The sequence below is a fragment of the Clinocottus analis genome, unplaced genomic scaffold (genome assembly GCF_023055335.1).
Source record: "Clinocottus analis isolate CAN_PGR_092001 unplaced genomic scaffold, fCliAna1.0.p SCAF_4, whole genome shotgun sequence".
Classification (NCBI taxonomy): Eukaryota; Metazoa; Chordata; class Actinopteri; order Perciformes; family Cottidae; genus Clinocottus; species Clinocottus analis.
Genome location: NW_027176153.1, coordinates 5,345,424 through 5,366,968, shown reverse-complemented (window position 1 = coordinate 5,366,968; position 21,545 = coordinate 5,345,424). Strand labels below are relative to the sequence as shown.

General features: G+C 40.1%; 1 protein-coding gene across 2 annotated transcripts in view; it reads right to left on the bottom strand.

The window, feature by feature from the left end:
- Positions 1 to 4,326: 4,326 nt before the first annotated feature.
- The window catches only part of LOC137800116 (paired box protein Pax-7-like), a 58,714-nt gene continuing 41,495 nt past the window's right edge, over positions 4,327 to 21,545 (bottom strand). For both annotated transcript variants that reach the window (XM_068597144.1, XM_068597145.1), the window contains exons 8-9: positions 18,113 to 18,380; positions 4,327 to 9,857 (exon numbers count right to left, since the gene is read on the bottom strand). In XM_068597144.1, the coding sequence (XP_068453245.1) occupies positions 9,742 to 9,857; positions 18,113 to 18,380 (384 nt within the window). In that variant the 3' untranslated portion in view covers positions 4,327 to 9,741. The remainder of the gene's footprint in view (positions 9,858 to 18,112; positions 18,381 to 21,545) is intronic.

Below are 21,545 nucleotides of genomic sequence, written 5' to 3'. Positions count from 1 at the left end.
ATAATCACCAATAAAAAAACAGCTATTTTGCACATTGTGCTGCTTTACATACATAAACTAGAAGGTGGGCATGAAGATGTCTTCACTGTCCATGGGCTTACCACCTTGCACTTTGCATTTATTATTCAAATTTCAACTGATGTTGCAAGATATTAAATTGAGGGTGCAATGTATGCTTTTGCATCCTATCCATCAGGGTGGAAATGGTATTACCAATTTTGGCAATCACAACAGTCAATAAGAATTGTTCATCAGCGAGTCATGTTGCTTTTTAAAGCCAAGGTTTTCAGAGTGTCTGTCAGCTCAGACATGTTGACTCAGACATGCTGAGGTGTTTTTTTCACAATGAGGCTGATTGAGGGCCTGGTGTCACAGAGGAGAGGTTAGTAAGACACCCTGCTTCCTCACAGCTTAATTTCAAAGTGCTACTGGAGTGAGGAGATTAGAATGAGTGGGGAGCTGGGAGTGAGGGGGCAGGGTGTGAGAGCGGGCCACCGAACAACAGAGGTTGCTACAGAGCTCAGTAATCGTATGCTCAGGGGACGACTGTGATAAGACATAAAAGACACCAGACTTAAGGAAAACCCTAACTAAATGAAAGAGGAGGAAGTGGTTTTAATAAAAGACACTATGTCTCACTTTCCTTTGTTGTCAGGGAAAATTAAATCTGTAAGGTAAATAAAAGACATAACGTTACAAACTACAGCGGCCGAAAACAAGAGTTGGGGAGGAGAGACAGGGATCCAGCCATTTATATGATATATATTCTGTCTGTTTTGCATAGCTTAAGCACACTACTTACAAGCTGATTTTATTTGACAATCATATCAATCTGTCTCCTGTAAGCTGATTGTAGAAGGCGCAATCCCCACATTGTGGGGATCAGACAGCTGGGGCCCAGGTACATTATGTATCCTGGAATAATTATGGGATTTAGGGAGATGTTAGGCTTTGTAAGTGCTTTCATTGTAACAGCGTTGAGTGTTTGACATAGCTGTACTCCCAGTGCACAATACCTTTGGGCACTACTGTCATGTCGCTGAATTCCTCATGGTACTTTCTGCTCTCAAGAGAGGTAACATTTGTTCTAAGTGGGCATTGTGGGGGTGTGGGTGTATGGCTGTCTGTACCCTGACAGTGAAGGGTCTGAGTGGTTGTTTATTAACTTCTTTCTTAGATCATCACACAGTGTTTATCAGTATCAGTTGTTCTAAGAGTATGGAATTATTCAAACAGGTAAAATAAAAAAATCTTTACAGAAATCATATGTTGCAACCAATGTTCCCTCTAATTTTTTTCAGCACTGAGCAATTTGTTTTTTCTGAGCGCACATTTCAGCACTGTGAGCAATTTGCAAGCACACGACCTGCCGAAAATGACCACAAGCCTGCGTTAGCCATAAGTATCAAAGGTGTTTAGTCATTTTTCAGCAGGTACAACATTTAAGTGGGACTTCATTGAAAGAAAAATGCTAATGCAGTGCTGAACAGTAATTAAATTGACACGGGGTCATTTTTCCTAAAGGTAGCCTATATAAACAATTTAATAACTGGAGTGGTTTGCAACAAACTAGGCTACTAAACGTGTAAAATATGTCTGAAAGTTTCATCCTACCTGTGTCAGTTTGGACTATTTCATCAAGCCGTTTGAACGTTAGGCAGACCTTTTTCTGGGGCACTTGCTCTGCCTTTCTTTTCGCCATGGTAGCTTATAACTGCTGAAACAGGGCCCACCAAGTGTAGTCTAAACAGCGCCGGCCCGAGCTCATGTGGCGATCTAGGCGAGCTTAACTCCTGGCGTGCGGAGGACAGCAGGGTTGGGGGGTGCTAACGGAGGCAGAGCGCTAGGAGAGGTACTGAGTGCTAGCGGACGTACAGAGAGCGCTTGTGGAGAAACGGGGCGCTGATTGGCTAAGAAAACTTGACATGTCACATATAAGATCTTCTATTGCGGAGATGGCTCACTCTTATCTCAAAAACACTGGCACACAAAAGATTTTCAACCCCTGAAAAAAAATAGTTTGTGCGGTCTGAAAAATGTGCGCGGTCTGAAAAATCGATTGCCACTTCGACTGGCCTGCGCAGCGTTGTTATTCAGTGGTAGAGCAGGGTAGTCCTTCAATCAGAGGATCGGCGGTTCGATCCCCAACTCTGCTAGCCCATGTCGATGTTTCCTTGGGCCAAGACACTTAACCCTAAGTTGCTATCGTAGCTGTGCCTACGGTGTATGGAGACCTTGGGCAAGACACCAAAAGAGCGATTATAATCGTGACGCACAGGTGGCACCTTACATGGTAGCTCCTCCCATCAGGGTATGAATGGATGAATGATGACAAGTAGTGTTAAAGAGCTTTGAGTGGTTTGGAAGACTAGAAAAGTACAGTCCCTTTAGCACTTTAGTTCTTCATAATAGGAATTCACCAAACAATATTCAAGGCAACCACAACAAAAAGGGTCATCCTGCATTCATTTTGTCAATTTTGTCATTTTGTCTGCATTGAATTAAAATCTATTTTCATTTCAACTGTCTTTCACATTTTTTTTCCTCTGCCCCTGTGAGAGACAGTCCAGCCAGCAGGCCTGAGGGGCATATTGCACCATCCTAAAAATACCCTGTTGTGGTCAGGTCTGGGTCATAAGCCCTCAGGCAGTGCCAACACTGATCCACTGTGGGCTCATGCAGCTCTCTAAATTAACACGACTCCATTCATTCTGCTTAGCTTTTACAAAGGATGTTTATTATCTTCAAGCTGTCAAGCTGCCTCAGAGCCTAGCGTTGTACATAGTCATAGAGAGGGTTAGATCATGATTAGAGTTTGTCATCAACACACAGGAAAAATAACTTTGCCAGTTGATTGTAGTCATAAAAAACAGTACCAGAATGAATTAGAACATTAATATAAAGTTCAACGGGCATACAGGGATTTGCTGACATCCTCAGCTGCTTCTGTCCAAACCCTTTGATTACTTACTGTACTGTCCTATGGCCATGATACAGTGATAGACATCTCCGCTTTAGTGAACACATCTGGCTTAGCAGTTTGTTGAAGCTCAGCTCTGCTAAATATGGTCTGTGTGAGCATGCAGTTGGTGGGACCAGCCCCAAACCTACATTAGCTTGCCCCCCTCCATGTTAAACACAGGCCATGCATCATGAATGGTGCCACAACACACAAAACAATAAGAACAAAAAATATATGGATACAAAGCCTATACACTGAAGCCTAATTATGGCAACTTGGTCAATGACCCTGCTCGTCAAACTATGACGCTCCACAGATCCCTCCTTCTGTTAGTTTTGGAGGTGTAGGCCTGCTTCTCGTGGCAATAGTAATTATGGACCTGTACTTGTATAGCGCCTTTCTAGTCTTCTGACTAGATGATGACGAGAAGGAAGTCAGGTCATGTAGATATTAGTTTACATAAATAATTACAAAGCAATTCACAATATTTTGCACTTGAACATAACGTATTGTTGTATTGAAGAACTATCAAGTGCAAAATAATGTAATAATTAGGGCTGGGCATGTTAACGTGTTATGAATGCGTTAACGCAGCCATCCATTAATGCGTTAATTATTTTATCATGGCGTTAACTGCATGTTTGTTTGTTTTTTTATATCCCGTTTTTCACCTTCAAAATAAAAGCAACTTATCTCAAAACAGGAAATCCAATACATTTTGCTTACGGCAGACAAAAAAGCATGTCAACAAAAACAACCAAATTGATTGACAAACCGTTTTCAACTTTAGAATACATATTGAGTTACTTACACAGTTCATTATATTGATGAACTGTGGATGCTGCTTTACATGCTTTGACTGTTTCAGATTTTTTTTTGACTGTTACTACTTTACTGTTTGAACATGGACAAAAGAAGGAGTCGCTTGTCCCTAACAGTGACCCTACTACTGAACAGACTGTTTATGTTCTTCCCTGATAAAAGACAAATATTTCTTCTGATACCTGTTCATAAAAAAAAGAAAACAGATTTATATATTCTTGTTTAACTTGCTATTGTTCCGAGACTGCCTATTATACCTTCTTGTTCTGATAACACTACTTTAAAAAAAAAAAGCATGCAATATACTAGTTTTTTATTCATTATTAAATTTGGCGCATAATAAGAGCCTGTGTGATGCCTGTCCATCTGTCCATCTCTCTAAAACTCTGGTCATTAATTAGGTACACATTTTAAACTTAGTAAACTGAATATTTTGTCCTCTTCCATTTTACTTCCTGCAAACAAAAACAACAACAACAACAACAGGTTTAGTGTATATTAATGAAGAGCAGACAGCCAGCACAACACTGTCTTGTTCCAGTTGTAGAGCTTTAATGAACAGACAGTTACGCCAGTGTTACAATTAACACATCAAGAGGCTGAGGGGAGTAAATGCCAATACAAATTTGTCACTAGTCTAATACTTCATACAGGTAGAATAAATTATACTATGGTAACATACACACGTACCAAACATAAAGCAGAACAAAACAAGCAGAGAATGGACCAAGAGGAAAACAGGAGGGGTTTGGGTCAATGAGCATATCTGTACATTTGATCCTTAATGTCCTCCTTGGTTTATTGTAAGTGAAAAAATATATGTACAAGATAGAAGGCTAACACAGCCAAATACAGAACAAAGAAAGAAATAAAGGAAGAAAGAAAGATAACGAAATAAATACTGTAGGTGCACATGTTGTTAGTTCAAGTTTTTTTTAATTGGAATGATGGGATAGGGAATGAGTATGGTCACTGTTTTTCCTCCTGCTCATTAACTTTGAAGTGGTTTTAATTGACGATCACTACACAAAGCTCGATATAGTAGATCTTTGGACTACTGTTGTTTTTCTCCTGAGTAGTGCCATAGTTCCTGTGGAGAGCAAGGAGAGTGATTCTAGTGAGGAAGATAACATATCTGACGAACCGCAAAGGAATCCTTTAGACAAGTGTAGTCTGTAATGGTTTAGTGTATTTAAAATTAAAAAAAATTAGATTGACATTTTAGAAATCTGTAACTTCTTAATGACACGTCAAAGGCAAATCTCTTAATATATTTGCATATTCTGAAGTGATTGGATCCACATTATGTCACATTAAGTCACTTTTAATTATTCAACACATGAATTCTATGTCCAAGAATTTAAAGCTGGTATTAAAACAGTAACACTTTATTTCTACTGTTAAGATATACAACTGTTATCTCTCATTATTTCCAGTTTTCCTCTACTGCAGTTCTTTTCACCACTGTTAAACCACTGTAAATAAAACAACTCTTCCTGCAGTTATTCATATTATTGTTATTATTCATATTATTGTTATCACATTGAATGGTAAGGATTATGCTGTTTGCTGAACGGTTTGCTTGAAGGTTTTAATTTCAAACATTTCCACAGGAAGTGAATAAAACAAGGTTACGACATTATAACCCTAGTTCTTTTAAGCACAGGCAGACCCACTACTTGACTCTATGGGTCACAACATGCCCCAACCGGGAACGTCCGTTCACCCACCAGCGTAGCCGGCTAATCGGAACTTGCCTCCCCAAATATGTGCAAACCCCACACTATATAAGGCAGCACACATCGCTACTTGACATTCTACTCTCTTTCAATGTGCGCAGGAACAGTTGCCCCCTCCCCTGTGCTTTTAGAACTAGGGTAACAACCTTGTAACCTTATTTTCTAACGCACCGTATCCGTCCTCTAATGAAATCTATGGGTACAGTGGGTGGAATCCAATGCATTCGGTGACATAACATCGACCCAACCTCCCTGATCCTGACCGACTAAAGGTTAGTCACTGCCGCCAACGTTGCCCAATGAAACTTCAATGTTTAAGCTGGATGAAATGGACGGTCTTCTCTACCTCTTAGCCACAGCCACCCCCATTTGCGTAGTAATGTGTGCTGCCTTATATATTGTGGTAAGTATTCGGATTGGCATGTCCTGATTGGATCGTTACGGTAATTTTTAGTGGCCGAATGCATGCTCATGGTTGGGGAGAGTGTTAACCAAAAGAGTCTAGTAGAGGGCGGAGCTTGTGTGAGTTAGAACTCTACATTCATGCTTATCAGTGATCAAAAGAACAATGAAAAAGACGTGGAGGAAGTGTTGAGTTTGTATCAACTGCAAATTAAGACAAGAGCAGATCAGAAAACAGGTGGGCTTCTTTTACCAAAATATGATGAAATGTACTCATAAGGAAGTAACAAAAAATGTGTCTCCAATGTAAGCCTGTGCCAGATGAAAGCCAGGTTCTCTTGTAGTTGATGTCAAGTTTATTACTTGAGAACTTATATCTTCATTAACTGATACACTAGTGATTTGACTTAGTTCCCAGTTTTCCCCCAAGTTCACTTAGGAAACCTCTGGATTTTAACGATAGGCACTATCTAGACGCAATCTGTAACCATTGTAAACTAGTTGTTATAGGCAAATGACACAAAAACATTGATGGTAAACAATTGCAAGGATATGAATGATTAGTTTTATATGTTGAAGAGAAACATTTGAAGAGAAACATTTTGTTGTGCAACCCTGTAAGACAATGACCATCAGTAACCGATTTTGTATGTATAATCTAAATTTCCACAAGGAACACACTAAGCAAGAATGAAAGGTACTTATGAAATGAAAAATACTTTTAACTTGTTCGTCCAATTGTAAATATTATTATTCTGCTAGGAGATCATGTGTGTATTCTTGTGTTGTGTGTGTGTGCATATCTACCTGTGACTAGTCTAGCATACTGCTGGACCCATGGTTTGCAGGCTTAGGTAAAACAAATGTGGTATGCATGTATGTATAGCTAATTTAAAAAAATGCTTCCAAAGAATGAGAGCTGCTCAGTGGGAGAGATGGGGGCAATAAACAGTGTGGAGAACTGGCATAATTTAACATCTAACTCGGGAATTGAGGGTTTTTATTTTAAATTATGGGAAAATTGTTGATTGTTGGAATAGTGGAAAACTTTACTAAAATGTTTTGGCTTAGCTTTATTTTATTTCTGTCCAATTTGATATAATTATGTTTTCAGATAAGTAAACAATGCAATTAAGATGAGTTTGGTCAAAGGTAGAAACTCGCATATTCACACACTTACAGCAAGTGTGATTTGCTGGGTTGGCCAATGAGAAAAAACTAACAGCAAATCAAGCTGTTACAGCTAACGAATATAAACACATAGTAAACAGTTTCTGTTCAGAGGAAGCTACAAACAGTCAGAAAGTGTTACACTGTGAACTGCAGTATAGCTGCATAGAGCTGGTGCAGACAGCTGCATAGATTAAAATGAGAGTGTATCTACTGTGTGAGATGTGTGAGTAAGAAATGCTTCTGATATGCTTGTGGTCTAAATGGGGGCATTTGGTTTGTATTCAATCCATTATTACAGCAGTGGCCATAGCAGACACACCTGGCGGAGATCTGCACACCACTGAGTCTCTACTTGGATCAGGGCCGTCCTTCAATCAGATCAGTGGTTGAATCCCTGGTTCCGCTAGCGCATGTCTATGTGTCCTTGAGCAAGACACTTAATTAAGCCCAAAGTTGTGCCTACAGTGTATGAATGTGTGTATGAATGTTAGCTACTCCTGATGGGCAGGTGGAACTTTAGCCACTGTAATCAGTGTGTGAATGGGTGTGAAGGATGACAAGTAGTGTGAAAGCACTTTGAGTGGTTGAAAGACTTGAAAAGCTCTACAAGTACAGATCCATTTACCAGTTGCTCATCCAAATTAATTTCTTACATAAAGAGTCATGACAGTTGGCGAGTCAACCCTGTCATTGTGTCCTTAGGTAAATGCAAGGAGTAGATATAAAATTAACCAGAATCAAACAAAATTAAATGAAGAACAAAACAAAAAAGGTTTGTATCAAGCTGCCGAGAAAACGTCCGTCTGCAATCCAGTGGACATAGAACGTCACACTGAATATCAACACAGTCAGGAGCTTGTTTGACCTCCAACTATTGCCATAGCTATTCCGGAGGTATTGTTGTTGATAAGAGGGACTGAATCTCTTCAGCTATGACAGAATTTGTCAATATCAGTTGTTATCTTCCTCACATACATGCAAATAAGGGTTTCTGAAGGCTGACATTATTTTTATTCTTTTTAAGCTGCCAATATTGTTTGCTGATATTCAATATCTATAAAGTAGACCAGTTTCACATAAAACATATGAAGTATTTAAGGTTGCTCTAGCATCATATTTTTTTCAAGGTGAAAATATGTTAAAAACTTGAAATGCTAAACCTTTAAATTATAGACTGTAATAACTCCAAGTAGTGTCGAAACCTCAGTCAAATAACAATTGATCATTTCGGTGCCCAAATTTAGGAGAATAATTACTTTTTTATATGGTCAATCAAAGTGACCCACTGACTTGCACATTTTACAAAAAGCAAAACACTGTAATTACAATGGTGGGGTCCGTTACATGACGCCAGTGAAATGCCAAAAACGCCAAAAATACTTCCCCCTACAGACTTACATTGGGGGAGGTGTGGGCGGGATTAATCAGTGATCCAGTATGAACACTTATTTAATTCATTATGTCCTAAAAATTATATATTGCACCATTTTTTAGCGTCATGCGCCATGGAGTTTTATTCACGTTTATGGGAATGAATGGGATGCCGCCTTCAAAGCTGTGTCCAGTTCTATGTTGACTTCAAAGCTCTAAACTGGGAGATGTCTGAGTCAGTTGCTAGTAGATAACGGTGCTAGCAGATAACGGTGCTAACAGCGTGAACAGAACTAACAACTGCAACATTGTTGACAAAGCTAACAAAGTTGTTAACTTGGGGGTGTATGGGGGTTGTTACGCTTCCGCTACAACACTGGGAATCATTGGATGGTCTTATAAGCGGTAGCTAAGCAGTGGAACATATGCACAGCTTGCATTATTAACATGATGGGTATCAAATTAGGAATAGTTGGAATTTTCTAAACGATACCTGGCCGTACCAACCTATTTGAGTCACAGTTTCTTCAAGACAGGAGCTCAAAATCTTGTTTTTACTGACCGTCAGTTGTTTAAATTCCCACTAGTCATCTGTGATGCAGTGTGTGGTCAGAAGTACAACACACTTGAATTTGAGGTAGAATTCATGAGCTGTAATCAAATCACACATGCAGTTGTCTTACAACACAACCAGAAATATATGTCAATGAATGAAACTCAATTAGTGATCATAAAGGTGACTTAGCAGAAAAAACGGACTGTGTTCTGTTATGGTGTATTCAGAATGAATTTAGGATTGTATTTAATATCAACGACTTAATCAATCCAAACAATGGGAATTCCTTCTGGATGCCATAAATTGAGACCATTATAAGATGACATTATGCATACTTTTGTTGTTTGCCGACTCACAGAAAAGCTGCTTTAGTCTAATAAATTTATATAAATAGCAAGTAATGGATTATAAGTTATAGTTATAACAGTGGAAATCCTTGTTGTGGATTTGGTTGGTCCCATGGGGAATGTTTAAAGCATCATTCATCCTTAACCACTGGAGAACCACTTTCATGAATTATAGTATAAAAAAGCTAAGTATCAGCCCAATGCACTGTATAGTCAATCTATGACCGACACACACACACACGCACATATACATACATACATACACATACACACACACACACGGTCTCTGGGAGATTTGTATGGATGGTAGCAGGAGCTGCGAGTTGTGCTGGTGACCAGGTGTCAGGTTGCATGCATGTCTGGTGAGTACTAGTAGGCCTGGCCAGTCTCGACCTGCAGCAGTCCCAGAACGGCTGAGTGGTCGGCCAGCTTCATCCTGCGTTGACTGGACAGGCTGACGTTCTTTGCCAGGTAATCCACAGCAGCTGAAGAAGATCGGAGACAGGAGACAGAGTTAATGTATATACTACCACTTTTGTTTGGGGTTGCCTGCCACAAAAGCTTGATTTGTTACTCTCAAATAGCTAGAATTGTCTTTCATGCGTTTAGATTGTACAAGTGAACAAACAAAGTCATGGAGATAAAAACACTGTCTACTCAACTAGAATGACAGATGAATATGAATAGAATATATCACCAGTCTTTGTTATAATAAACTGAAAGTTCATACATGTGTGGAAATTTAAACAGGAATAAGGTCCTGTTCAATGTCAAATAGACAATATTGCAGCCAACAAGCTGGGATATTCTTAGGAGCGTTATGCTGTGTTCACACCGAACGCTGCAAAATTTGGTCGCGCGACCAGATTGCATGCAAAGTCAATGCACAGCTGCGTAGGAGCTGCGTAGACGCGACTTTTCTGGGGAGCGACACGTTTGAGGCGACACGAACAGCGAGTTTGCTGCGTGGCGAACAGAGCGTTGGACGCAAGTTGAAATTTCCCAACTCTGGCGACAAAAACATGTGAGTCATAGTTGCGTCAGCCAATCAGCGTTGAGATGTTCCGCTCGTCACAGCCGTCCTGTTATTGAATCAAACTTCTGCCGGTAATAGCGATGATAGCGGCCATCATTCAGACGCTGTTGTGGGACTACGAATGATATAATGAACCCAGACACCATGGAGTTTGATGTTCTGACGTATGTGGAATTTACAAAGTATAAAGCAGAACTAGTGGTTATTTCCATGGTGGATGACTGCTGGTTACCGTTGTAGTAAGCTATAGGCACTTCCTGGAGTCGGTGAAATTCACCGAGTGTGTGCGGCTACAGATGGTGTTATGAACCCAAACAGGAGGGCGTTTGATATTCCCATGTTTTTGTGACTTCCACAACAAGTATAAAGACGAACTGGTGGTTATTTCTTCCATAGTTTGTAGCGTAAAAGATCGTTATTTTCCCGGAGAGAAGTTACGGAGTAACATGACTAATCGAGCCCCCTTTGTGGCGGCTCGATTAGTCATGTTGCATTTGGTGTGAACACCCTTTTTTTGTCGCGGGACACAACTGACACGGTAGACGCGACGTGAAAAATGTTGTCGCGTTCGGTGTGAACACAGCATTAGGCAACACTATTCGTCAAACGTCACAATTGTAGTAGAAGGTCAGGGTAGGGTTAGCACTATTGGAATTGGATTGACAAATATCAGCTAAACGTACTATGGACCTCTTCAACCTTAACAGAAAAACATATAAAAGCAGTGTATTTGAGGGAAAATGGTTACCACAGTATTCTCTTCTGACATGTAAAAAGACATTGATTAAAAGTTTAAATCATTCTTTTTTTTCCCCCTGGGGCCCCAGCTATTTAAAATAATAAATAATACATTCGATGTCTGAATTAAACTTTTTTTTGTCTATCTCAAAATGATTATTATAGAAGAAAAGTAAAGAAATAAAAACATTACAGGTGACCTCAGACTTCTGAGCTAGCAGTAGTGAGTGTGTTTGTTTATTGTTCCAGGTCTATTATTCAATATTTTTTTTTAAACTGAGTGAAATATGCATGTTAATGCTACTCTCACCTGACACAAAAATGTCTCGGCTGAAAAATGAGACAATGGAACCAAACTTTTATAGGACACTATTTCAGAATACACAATATTAATATATAGTACTAAAATGATTGAATTATTCCAAATACCGACTGACAAGTGATAAAGGTAAGACTGGTTTGTTAGTCCTTACTTTCTGACTTCACTACCCTGTTTATGGCATTGGTTTCTAACGGAATAAATTACTCCAGGTAAACAGGTTACAAATATATAGTTTTGTACATGTACTTAGCTTATATTGGATGGTAAAAAATGTTGCTTGTAATGATATTGCAGGCAACATTTATGTTTCCAAAAGCTTGCTTGCAAAATAAATGAGTTTTAAACACACTGTTGTTTTGCTCTCGTGAGCGGCAGTATGTTGATGGAGAATTGAATCTAAATAAACAGCAGTGTCTGTGTAAATAGTAACAATACATTAATGTTTTAATACTTTTGGATAACAATGGTGCTCTATTGCACAGAGTAAGCAAATGTATCAGCCTGACTCACAAAAAAATCTTAATGGCAGATACATTCTATTTTGGTGCTGCACAAGATTTGTTGACAAGAAAAAAAACACTGAATATCACTATACGTGAACATGTATTGTATTGCAGCAACATTTTTTGTAATGTCCAATCATACTGACTGACAAGAGAACACTATTTTTGACAGACACACAAAAGAACCCAACAGTGTGGCTCCACAGACAGAAAGACAGGCAGTCACCAGAATAACTGAGGTTCTTGCAAAGCTGGCATAATGCTCAGCATATTTTTCTGTCTAAGTGGTGTATGTTGCCCCTCCCTGGTTTAGCTGGTGATAACTTCTCTTTCAGGGCAGGAAAGAGGAGGGCTGACAGCAGATATGATGGTGTGTTTGGGTGTGCATGCGTGTGTGTGTGTTGTGACTATCAGGGGAAGATAAGCAAAGCATTTCAGTTCGGATGCGAGCATGCATAGAAAGGAAACTGTCACTCTGTGCTGAGAGATGAGAGAAAGAAGAGCACTTATAGGTGGGAAGGTCTGTCTGCCAAAATGCCAGTCAACACGACAGCAAGTGTGGGAGCAGCATGTGTGTGTGTGTATATGTGTGTGTTTCACAAGGGTTTAGTGAGACCCTGTAAAGGAAGCTGTTTTTCCTGTCAACCAGCTTTATACCTTAAATCCCTGTTGAGCAGTCACGCTGAGAGTCCTTTGCCTCCAAGATTGAGCCTATCTGATAATACACACAAACACTCATGAATGCATGCACAAACACAGGTGTACACACACACACTCACACGTCTCAGCTATTTTGACAGTATATACTTTAATCTGTCAGGAGCTTCCTGCATTAGAACAAGAGAAGAGTCAAATGTCTGAAGTAAACTGTTAAATCTGTCTGCAGAAGGGAGAGGTGGGGGTGGAGGGCCACAGCCAAACCACAAACATCGCAGAGGATCAGTTGTAGCATCAGAGATACTTAAGACATTCTTTAAGAAATTATTTTTGATATATAACTTGAGTTGTTTTGTTGTAGTGTTTTAGCAATCATACTGGTTATCAGACTCAATTTGAAGGAACATCTTAGCAGTTACTTTGGTGAGAAGGATGTGTGGCAGCATTGAAGGATTGGACAATTCCACGTCATGATTTACATTCAATGGCAAGTAAGAGGTATAAGCCTACAAGTCAGGGTCTTTAACTAATGTTCAACAAGGTCCAGTTTGAGAAAATGTCCTCATGCAATGGTCTGGTACTTCACAATAATGCCCAACTTGCGCCATGATTTAGTGCCCTGTGTATTGAAGTAGCCAGCAGTTCTTTCAACATCTGTATGACGTCAAAAACTGACTGTTTAATCAAATAAAGAAAAAAATATAATATCTAAACAATATTTATTATCTGTGTCAAATTTAACTGGATTAATTATAAATACTCTAATACAAAATGAATATTATTCTCATTTCAATTGCAAGTGCTAGATTTAACAATGGAAAAAAAAAACATTACTGAAAGGTTTTCTAATTATTTTTTTTACAAAAATAAATGTAACTTAATTGTCTTTGCTCTGTAGCTTTAAATTCAGTTAATTCAGGTGTCTAGTGATGTCAACCAAAACAGTTTACATTATTGTTGGACAGTGAATGAATGCATGTGATTGGTCGGTGTGTTTCCTGGTCCGCTGAACTAGTGCCATAAAAGCTGGAAAAGCTGCACCGGTCAAAATATTAGTGCTCTGTCAGCAGACTGAGCTATTGTTATATAAAACGGTAAATCATAGATTGTTTTATAAAAAAAAACAACTGCTGTATTTGAATGTATTGAACACCATAAGTAATATACAAGTGAAATACAGTATATGGTTTTGTAAATTGAAATGTCACAGATGTGCCCCAATGCAAATTTTGGAGACCTAAATTTACTTTGTATTAAACCCTCTCTAACGTTGTTCTGTTTCACTTGATCAAAGTCAACTTTTGTAGAGAGAATGTTCACATAGTGTGCTATGATTTGGGTTAGAGTTGGACCTTACAGCTGCATCGATTCAAAGAAATAATCATCCTGAAAGTTTTTTTTTTACTAGGCGGACCTGAAACCTTTTCCTTTCTTTTAGTTTGTCATCTTCATTTACTCGTAACCAGTGGCGGGCCGTGGGTTTTAGACCTAGGCCTTCAGTGAGTGCCGTATAGTTCACATCATGGGCGGACTGGGGGAAAAAAGTGTCCTGTGAGTTACTGTCACTCAATACATGGCGCGTCCATACAGTCCACCTTCTGTGTGAACATCTAATCGACAGACTGCTGCCTCAGGGCAAACAGAGCAAGATTTCACTATTACAGGCATGTAGGAGGTCACAAACATGCGAAGAAAAAAAGGCGCGGCCACTCCTTGGAGTATTGTGCCATTACGCAGTGCTCGCCTCGCGATGTTATGCATCCTGACTGACCAACTTGACCAGCCCAAACCCGTTGGGTCAACAACACATCACACTTAATAATAACAAAACAATCCAACAACATTAAAACCCTGCACACACACACACACACACACACACACACACACACACACACACACACACACACACACACACACACACACACACACACACACCACATATCTCTAGCATCTGCTGCACCGTGGAGGGCAAAGGCTCAGCCCCAAAGTCCCGTCTGACCAGAAGCAGCACCAGCGCTGTGTATGATTAAATAAAAAAAGTTAAGCAGCCAGTCACAACATTTCCGTAATCCTCTGTGTGAAAGGCATCATCAGTACACAAGAAAGTCATAATCCACTAGCAAGGTAGCTTTTTGGTTCTTGATAGAAGCTATTTCTTGTCTTTCCTGAAATGTCCTCCGTGAGAAAAGCGTTGCCAGGAAATCCGTCACCAAGTCTACTCCTTCAGCCATAGAGTATAAAAAAAATACACCAAGCAAAACTGTCGAAATTGAATTGCTTCTCTAAATATGTTTTAACAACTTACTCCTTCCTTCCTACGGAGTTCAGCCAGCTAGTTTTCTGGTAGACAGACATCACGGTGCCCCACTGACCATGGTCACGCTGGTCTAATGACCAATCATATATGTCCACGCCATATTGACTTGATAGTGTTTTCAAATTGTAACGTGACAAAATACTTGAAAGGTGATAATCAAAAACATGAGTCAGACATCCCAGTCAGTGCGTTTACATGATGGTATCAATTCGAATTTTGCTTTAGTCGGACTATGCTATCTTTCGGGGCAACTGCTATTATCCTAATATACATGGCAGTGAATACATCGAATCATTGGCCGAAAGCATGTCATATCCGATACGGCGCTGTTTTCATTCCATCTAGTGGTGATACAGCCATCTCTGCTTGACCTCTTCATTCTTCATAAACCCGCTACCTTCAATGGTTGTCGGGGAGCTAGCGGAGAGCAAACAGGGAACTCGCAGCAGTGCTAGTCGGCTACAGCAGGGAGCTCGCGGGGACACCCACCGAATGTAGTATCGGCTTGTAACCCGACTTTTACGTTTATTTGTTTCTGCCGGCCGCTCCCACAGACAACTTATCGTCTATTTCGACTTCTGGGTCACAACCTGGGAGGGAAGGAGGGAAGGAGGAGGGCGGCAGGATCTCAAGCATGCGCAAAAACGCATAGTCCAGCTTCTAATCCAATTCACCGTTTACATGCTGCAATGTCCGAATTATCAACCGAGTCGGATCGAGTTATCCAGGGGTGTTAATCGGATTGTAGTCGGACCGCAATTATTCAAACAAAGGTGTTTACATGAACGGGATAATTCTATTTCAGTCCGATTAAGCCAGTAATTCAAATGCATGTAACCACAGTCACTGAATAGCTCGTCCAGATGAGGCCGCAGTACAAACCCAGAGAGCAACTGGTTGATAAGCAAAATGTTTTAATGCAGGCTTGATAAGCTCACACCCTTCACCCACTCTGACTCCAAAATCCAATGACTGCCTGGACCCTCAACCCTCCACCCCACTGACCTCCACCTATACTCAGGATCAGTGTAGAGGATATGTGAGGATATGTAACGTGAATGAACCATTAGAATCCTGGCCCAGATGGCATGTCTTCCTCCTTTCTGAAAGTCCGTGCTGACGAATTGCCCGCAGGCGATGCATCAGAGACCAGCAGCAAGACACCAAGAAGAAAATACGATGACGCCTATCTTGCTCTGGGTTTGAGGTAGGAGATAAGGAGAGAGCAGTCTGTGTTGTATGTCTGAGAACTCTGGCAGCGGACAGTATGAAGCCCAAGAAATTAAAAAGACACTTGAAGACATTACACATTACATTACACAAATTTACGTGAATAAACAATTGGAATCCTTTCAGAGGAAACTGGATGAATACCGCAAGCAGGCTATTCACTTTGTAAAAGTGGCATTAGTAAGCAACAAAGCACAACCGGCGACAACCACCAACAAAACGCTCACCATCGCTGAGGAGCTCATACTCCCTGTAGCTCTCGATATGGGTTCAACAATGCTAGATGAGAGTAGTGCCCCTATATTGAAGACCCTCTCTCCAATCACACAATTACAAGACATTTTGAATGATCTGGTGGAACAACTCAAGGAAGAACTGACAGACTGCTGGGGGACGTCTTAGGATACACTGAGCTCCTCTTCTTCTTTCTCTCATCTCTCTTCTCCTTTCCCCTCTTCTTTCCTTCCTTGTGAATAAATTATTACATTAATAACTCTACTCTTTTCCGGGAGCCTCTGTGCTTCCTCACCTCAAGTTTCCATGGACTGTGACTGTCTGGAACTGGTCCTGCATGCTACGATGGACTGTGGCTGTCTGGAGCTGGATCCGGACTTGTCATTTAACTCCCATGTAAAAAAAATCTTAAGGACTGCCTTTTTTGACCTACATAACATTTTCAAAAATCAGGCAGATTTTGAAAAGTTGATTCACCCATTTGTTACTTCAAGACTGGATTACTGTAACTCCTATTATCAGGCTGCTCTGGTAAATATCTTAAATCTCTTCAGTTGACTCAGAATGCTGCAGCTTGTGTACTAACGAGGACTAAGAAAAGAGTTCACTCCTGTATAGCTGCTCTGCACTGGCTTTCTGTAAAATCAAGAATCAAATGTAAAATCCTTCTTCTCACCTACAAAGCCTTAATCGGTGATGCACCATCATATGTTCAGGAGATTATAGTACCACTAGAGAGCTCATAGTGACATATTACCCCACTAGAGAGCCATAGTACCATATTACCCCACTAGAGAGCTTATAGTGCCATATTACCCCACTAGAGAGCTGCGCTCAATAAATGCAGGGCTACTTGTGGTTCCTAGAGTCTTAAAAAGTAGAATGGGAACCATGTCAGTGGTTGATGCAGTCAACGTAGGACTCCACTACAGCTAACTGTCTCAACCAATTTGGAGGTTATGTGTCTTGCCCAAGGACACATCGACATGGCCTAGCAAAGCAGGGGATCGAATCGCTGATCCTATGATTGAAAATGAGCATGCTCTACTACTGAGCCACAGTCGCCCCCAACATCACATTTTATAACAAACAATTTGGGTACACTGACCCTCGTTCTTACTTGAAAATGGCCTGTACAGCACTTTTCTGGTCTACTCAAAGCGCTTTAACACTACATTTCATCATTCACCCATTCACACTTGCAGGGACCAGCCCATCAGCACTACCCACAGCACATACAGCAAATGCTACAGAAACAATTTGAGTCTTGCCCAAAGGCACACGGAATAGCAGAGCTGAGGATTGAAAAAAATAAACTAGCCCTTAACTGTTAAGCCTAGCTGTTGAGCAGAGTAGCAGTTCTCATTATGTGATTACAAAAGAGCTTGACATTTACTGAGAAAATGCTAACGACCATAGTGGTGGAGGAGGAGGAGGAAGAAAAAGAAGGTGCAAAGTCTCTTTCTCCTGCCTGATCTTCAGAGCATTTGTAAAAGTGGTTGTTGAAAATAGCGGCACCTCATTAAATTAAATGGAATACATTATCCTCATTGCATATTTCAGTTAGGATCATCAAATAACTGATATGAGACCTGCTAACAGAATTTGATTAAGACGCTGACACAAACTGTGACTCCAGCCTGGTGCATCTGGTTGATAAAATAAGCCAATGCAAATGCAAATTCTGAACTCGCGGGACTCACTCTGGCCATACTGACTGTACTGGTAGCCGGCAGCAGCCACAGCTGGGTCCATGCTGTAGCTAGTGGTGCTGTATGTCGGGGGGCAGTAGGACTGAGATGATGAAAGGCTGTCAACTGTCTTAATGGACGCCTCAGCTGAACGCTGGCTGCAGCTGGCTGAGATGGTGTTAGATGGAGAGGAATCCAAGGCACTGTGGAGTGGTGAGATGGAGAAGTCATGTTGTGGTTGTGAGGATACACCGCTGGGGTTGCTCAGGATGCTCATCACCTGCAAACATAAAGAAGACTGTGTCAGGCAAGCTTTTTCTGTCTGACACTGGTACAGCAAAAATATCCGATTACTCATCAGATCACTAGTGATCTACCAGTGATATATTCTGTATATTTACAACAATGATTTTAGTGTCAAAATGGCAACATTGCTCTGAAATGATCTGAGAATCTTCTCCCATGGTCATTAACTCTCTTGATTGTACAATTACATGCCTTTTTCTCAATCTCCACCCTCACTTATGCACACATTCAATCAAGATTTAAGAATAGTAAAATGCACAGTTAATACTGTGGGCTGTAGGGAAAATATTGGATAAGTGTCTGTTGTAAACATCCGTCAAAGTTACTGATGTATTTCCTGCTTCGACTCTGACCTACTTCCTATTCCTAGTTAATGTAGTATATTTGATACCATTCTGATAGCTGCTTGTGCAGTCAACGGGGGTCAATGATCAGTAAATGTGCGAGCTGTTTGGCTCAGTTTAGTCTCTTTTTCCCCAACAGCAGCCCGTCGATAATAACTCAACTCTGTCAGTAAACCCTACTTTAATTGTTTAATTATTGTTGGGATTTAGTTTTGTCATTATTTTGTATCTGTTGTAATACCATTGTACTCAACAAAGGCATGTGTATGAGATGTGGAAATACAGCAACTTCAATAAAAAATAAGCCCTTATTGCCCAGTGCCGCCTGTGGTTTAGAGTTGGAGCATAAGGCTATCAGTTTTTATCTTTTTACCTATTACCTAAGATAAAATTCAAAACACAAGAAAATTTGATGTTAAAAAATACACTTCAAGATCATTCATAGCCACAACCGCAAATGCTGTCCAACTTCTGAAACAATATAAAACATGGTGTCCACTTAAGCAGTCCACAAAAAGACTTCTGAGAGCAGAGTATCAGCAGACAGAGCAGACACATACAGTGCATGATTTATCCGGAAATGTTAATAAGGTGATTCAGTCTTTTAACTTCTAAGAAGCAGCTAGTAGCAGTAAATGAAGGACTGAGAAGTGTAAATGAATACATGTGCATCCTTTCAGATTAATCAACATTTCAGACAAAGAAGTTGCCTTTTATATAATTTGAATGTCTTCAGCTGTTCTAATGAAGCCTTGTTTTGTTTGTGCTCATGTTAGAGGAAACTCTCTTCTTTGTTAGTTTCTAAGCTCAGTCTGCTTTTGCAGCTGCAGCCTACTGATAGCAGTACAACTTTCAGATACTGTAGCCAGGAGCTAATGCTAGGGCTTCGTAGACATTCCCAGCAAGCAGCGAGACAATATCCACTAGGTTTCCAGTGCTGTCAAAATATTTGCATAGCAGCACACATTTTCTCAACATGAATAAGCTCAGTTTCATCGATGAAAACATCCACAATGAGGTTTTTTTTAACTTGGTGAATATTTTTCTAGTTTTGACATTCTTTTGTATGGTATTCCAGTCTAACCAAAGTATTCTTAACTTACACTGAATATGATAACCTTACCAGTGTCAAAACTAAAATTCAACAAAGAAGCCCTCGGCGTACGTTTGACATTGATGAACAAAATTTGCGAACCACATGTAAACTTAAAAACAACTCTCTTGGAACTATGCTCTAAACCAGACCGAAAGTCGGCCATTTTGTGTTTTGTGTAAACATCCGCCTGCCAGGCGAAGGTTCTCGGCTGGGCGAGCCGGCGACCCGCAGGCGTCTCTGACGCGCTGTGAGCGAGGGCCCGCTCACAGTTGTGGGCAGCTTTAATTAATATTCGGTTGGAGTATACAAGTTGGTAGAGTCAAGGCTAAGTGCTTCCAACACTGCACATACAATGGGCCCTCCAAGCACATCTTTATATTCGCAAAAAAATCAAAAGTACTGAGGCCTTAAGATCTACCTGGAGTTTTTTACGTCCAGGTTATTTCAGGAGCAAGTCATTCTTTTTAACTGTGGTAATATACAATACATACCAGATTGAGAGTACAGTGTACAATGGAAGGAACAGTAACATATGTTTAATGTGATTGTTTGGTTTTCCAGCCGCCTGCCAGATTTAAGCAATTAAACTGTATATTTACATGTTTGCTACTTACACCAGATCAACCTGACCAGACATTGACCAATCATACAGCAAAAATCTGAGCTTTTGTAGACGCATATTTCAAACAGTTCTGGGAGTCTTTAACAGATGAAGAGAAGAGGAGAACAGAGGTGTACAGATGTGAGAGGTATTTGTGCCACATATTATCATCTCCTACATTCAGATCTGTTCCTCAGCCTTTTAAATTACTTTGAAACACTATCAGCACATCTAGTTATTCATTCACCTTGCTGCTTGGTTCTGAGCTGAGTTCCAAACTACTAAGCTAAAAGATCATTGACGGATTTCAGAATGCTATTAAAAAATCAGTATGTGGAAAAATCAGTATGTGTGCTTCAAACGAAGTGCTTATTGGATTATCAAACACTGTCTGTAACCTCCATTCTTCACGCCTGTCCAATTTCAGAATTGTTGGGAAATGTGTCCACAATTATTGTACCTTTTCAAAACAGGCAATTTGACTGCAACGTGTTGCATATACTGCCGAAATGTAAGTTAAGGGTTATTTAGAAACGTGATAGTGTTTGTCTCCCGGAGAGCAGTGACTTCGGGACAGCATGAAACATAACTAATACTAGCTGACATGACAGGAGAATTCAAACTTGCCTCAATAAAATAAATTATTTGACCTCTCCCCCTTTTTTAATCATAGATGGGTTATATAGCGGATTACAGCCACACCTGGCCTATTTAACAATTAACACTGTAGCAGAGTTTATTTGCTCCAAACTAGTTGATAAAATTGACCTAATTTGCATTTTTGTGACATTTCGAAAGTTTTCTTTAAATTCCCTTCACAATTGAATGGAAACACAGCTAGTGAGAGCCAGCTGTATGGTGACATGGTCAAGGGAGAAACAACAATTAAAGATTAACTCATTCTTGGTGTTGTGTAAACTACACTACATAACTGTGTAACATTTAAATATCAGTCATAATTTGCTTCATTATGATTTACCTCAGTGTCAGGTTGAGCTTCTGTTGTGGGCGGATACAGCGACTAGAATTAAAGCTGATGTTAGCTTCAAACAGAATGTTTCACCATCTATTCCATAGAATTGTGAGTTGTACAGTAAT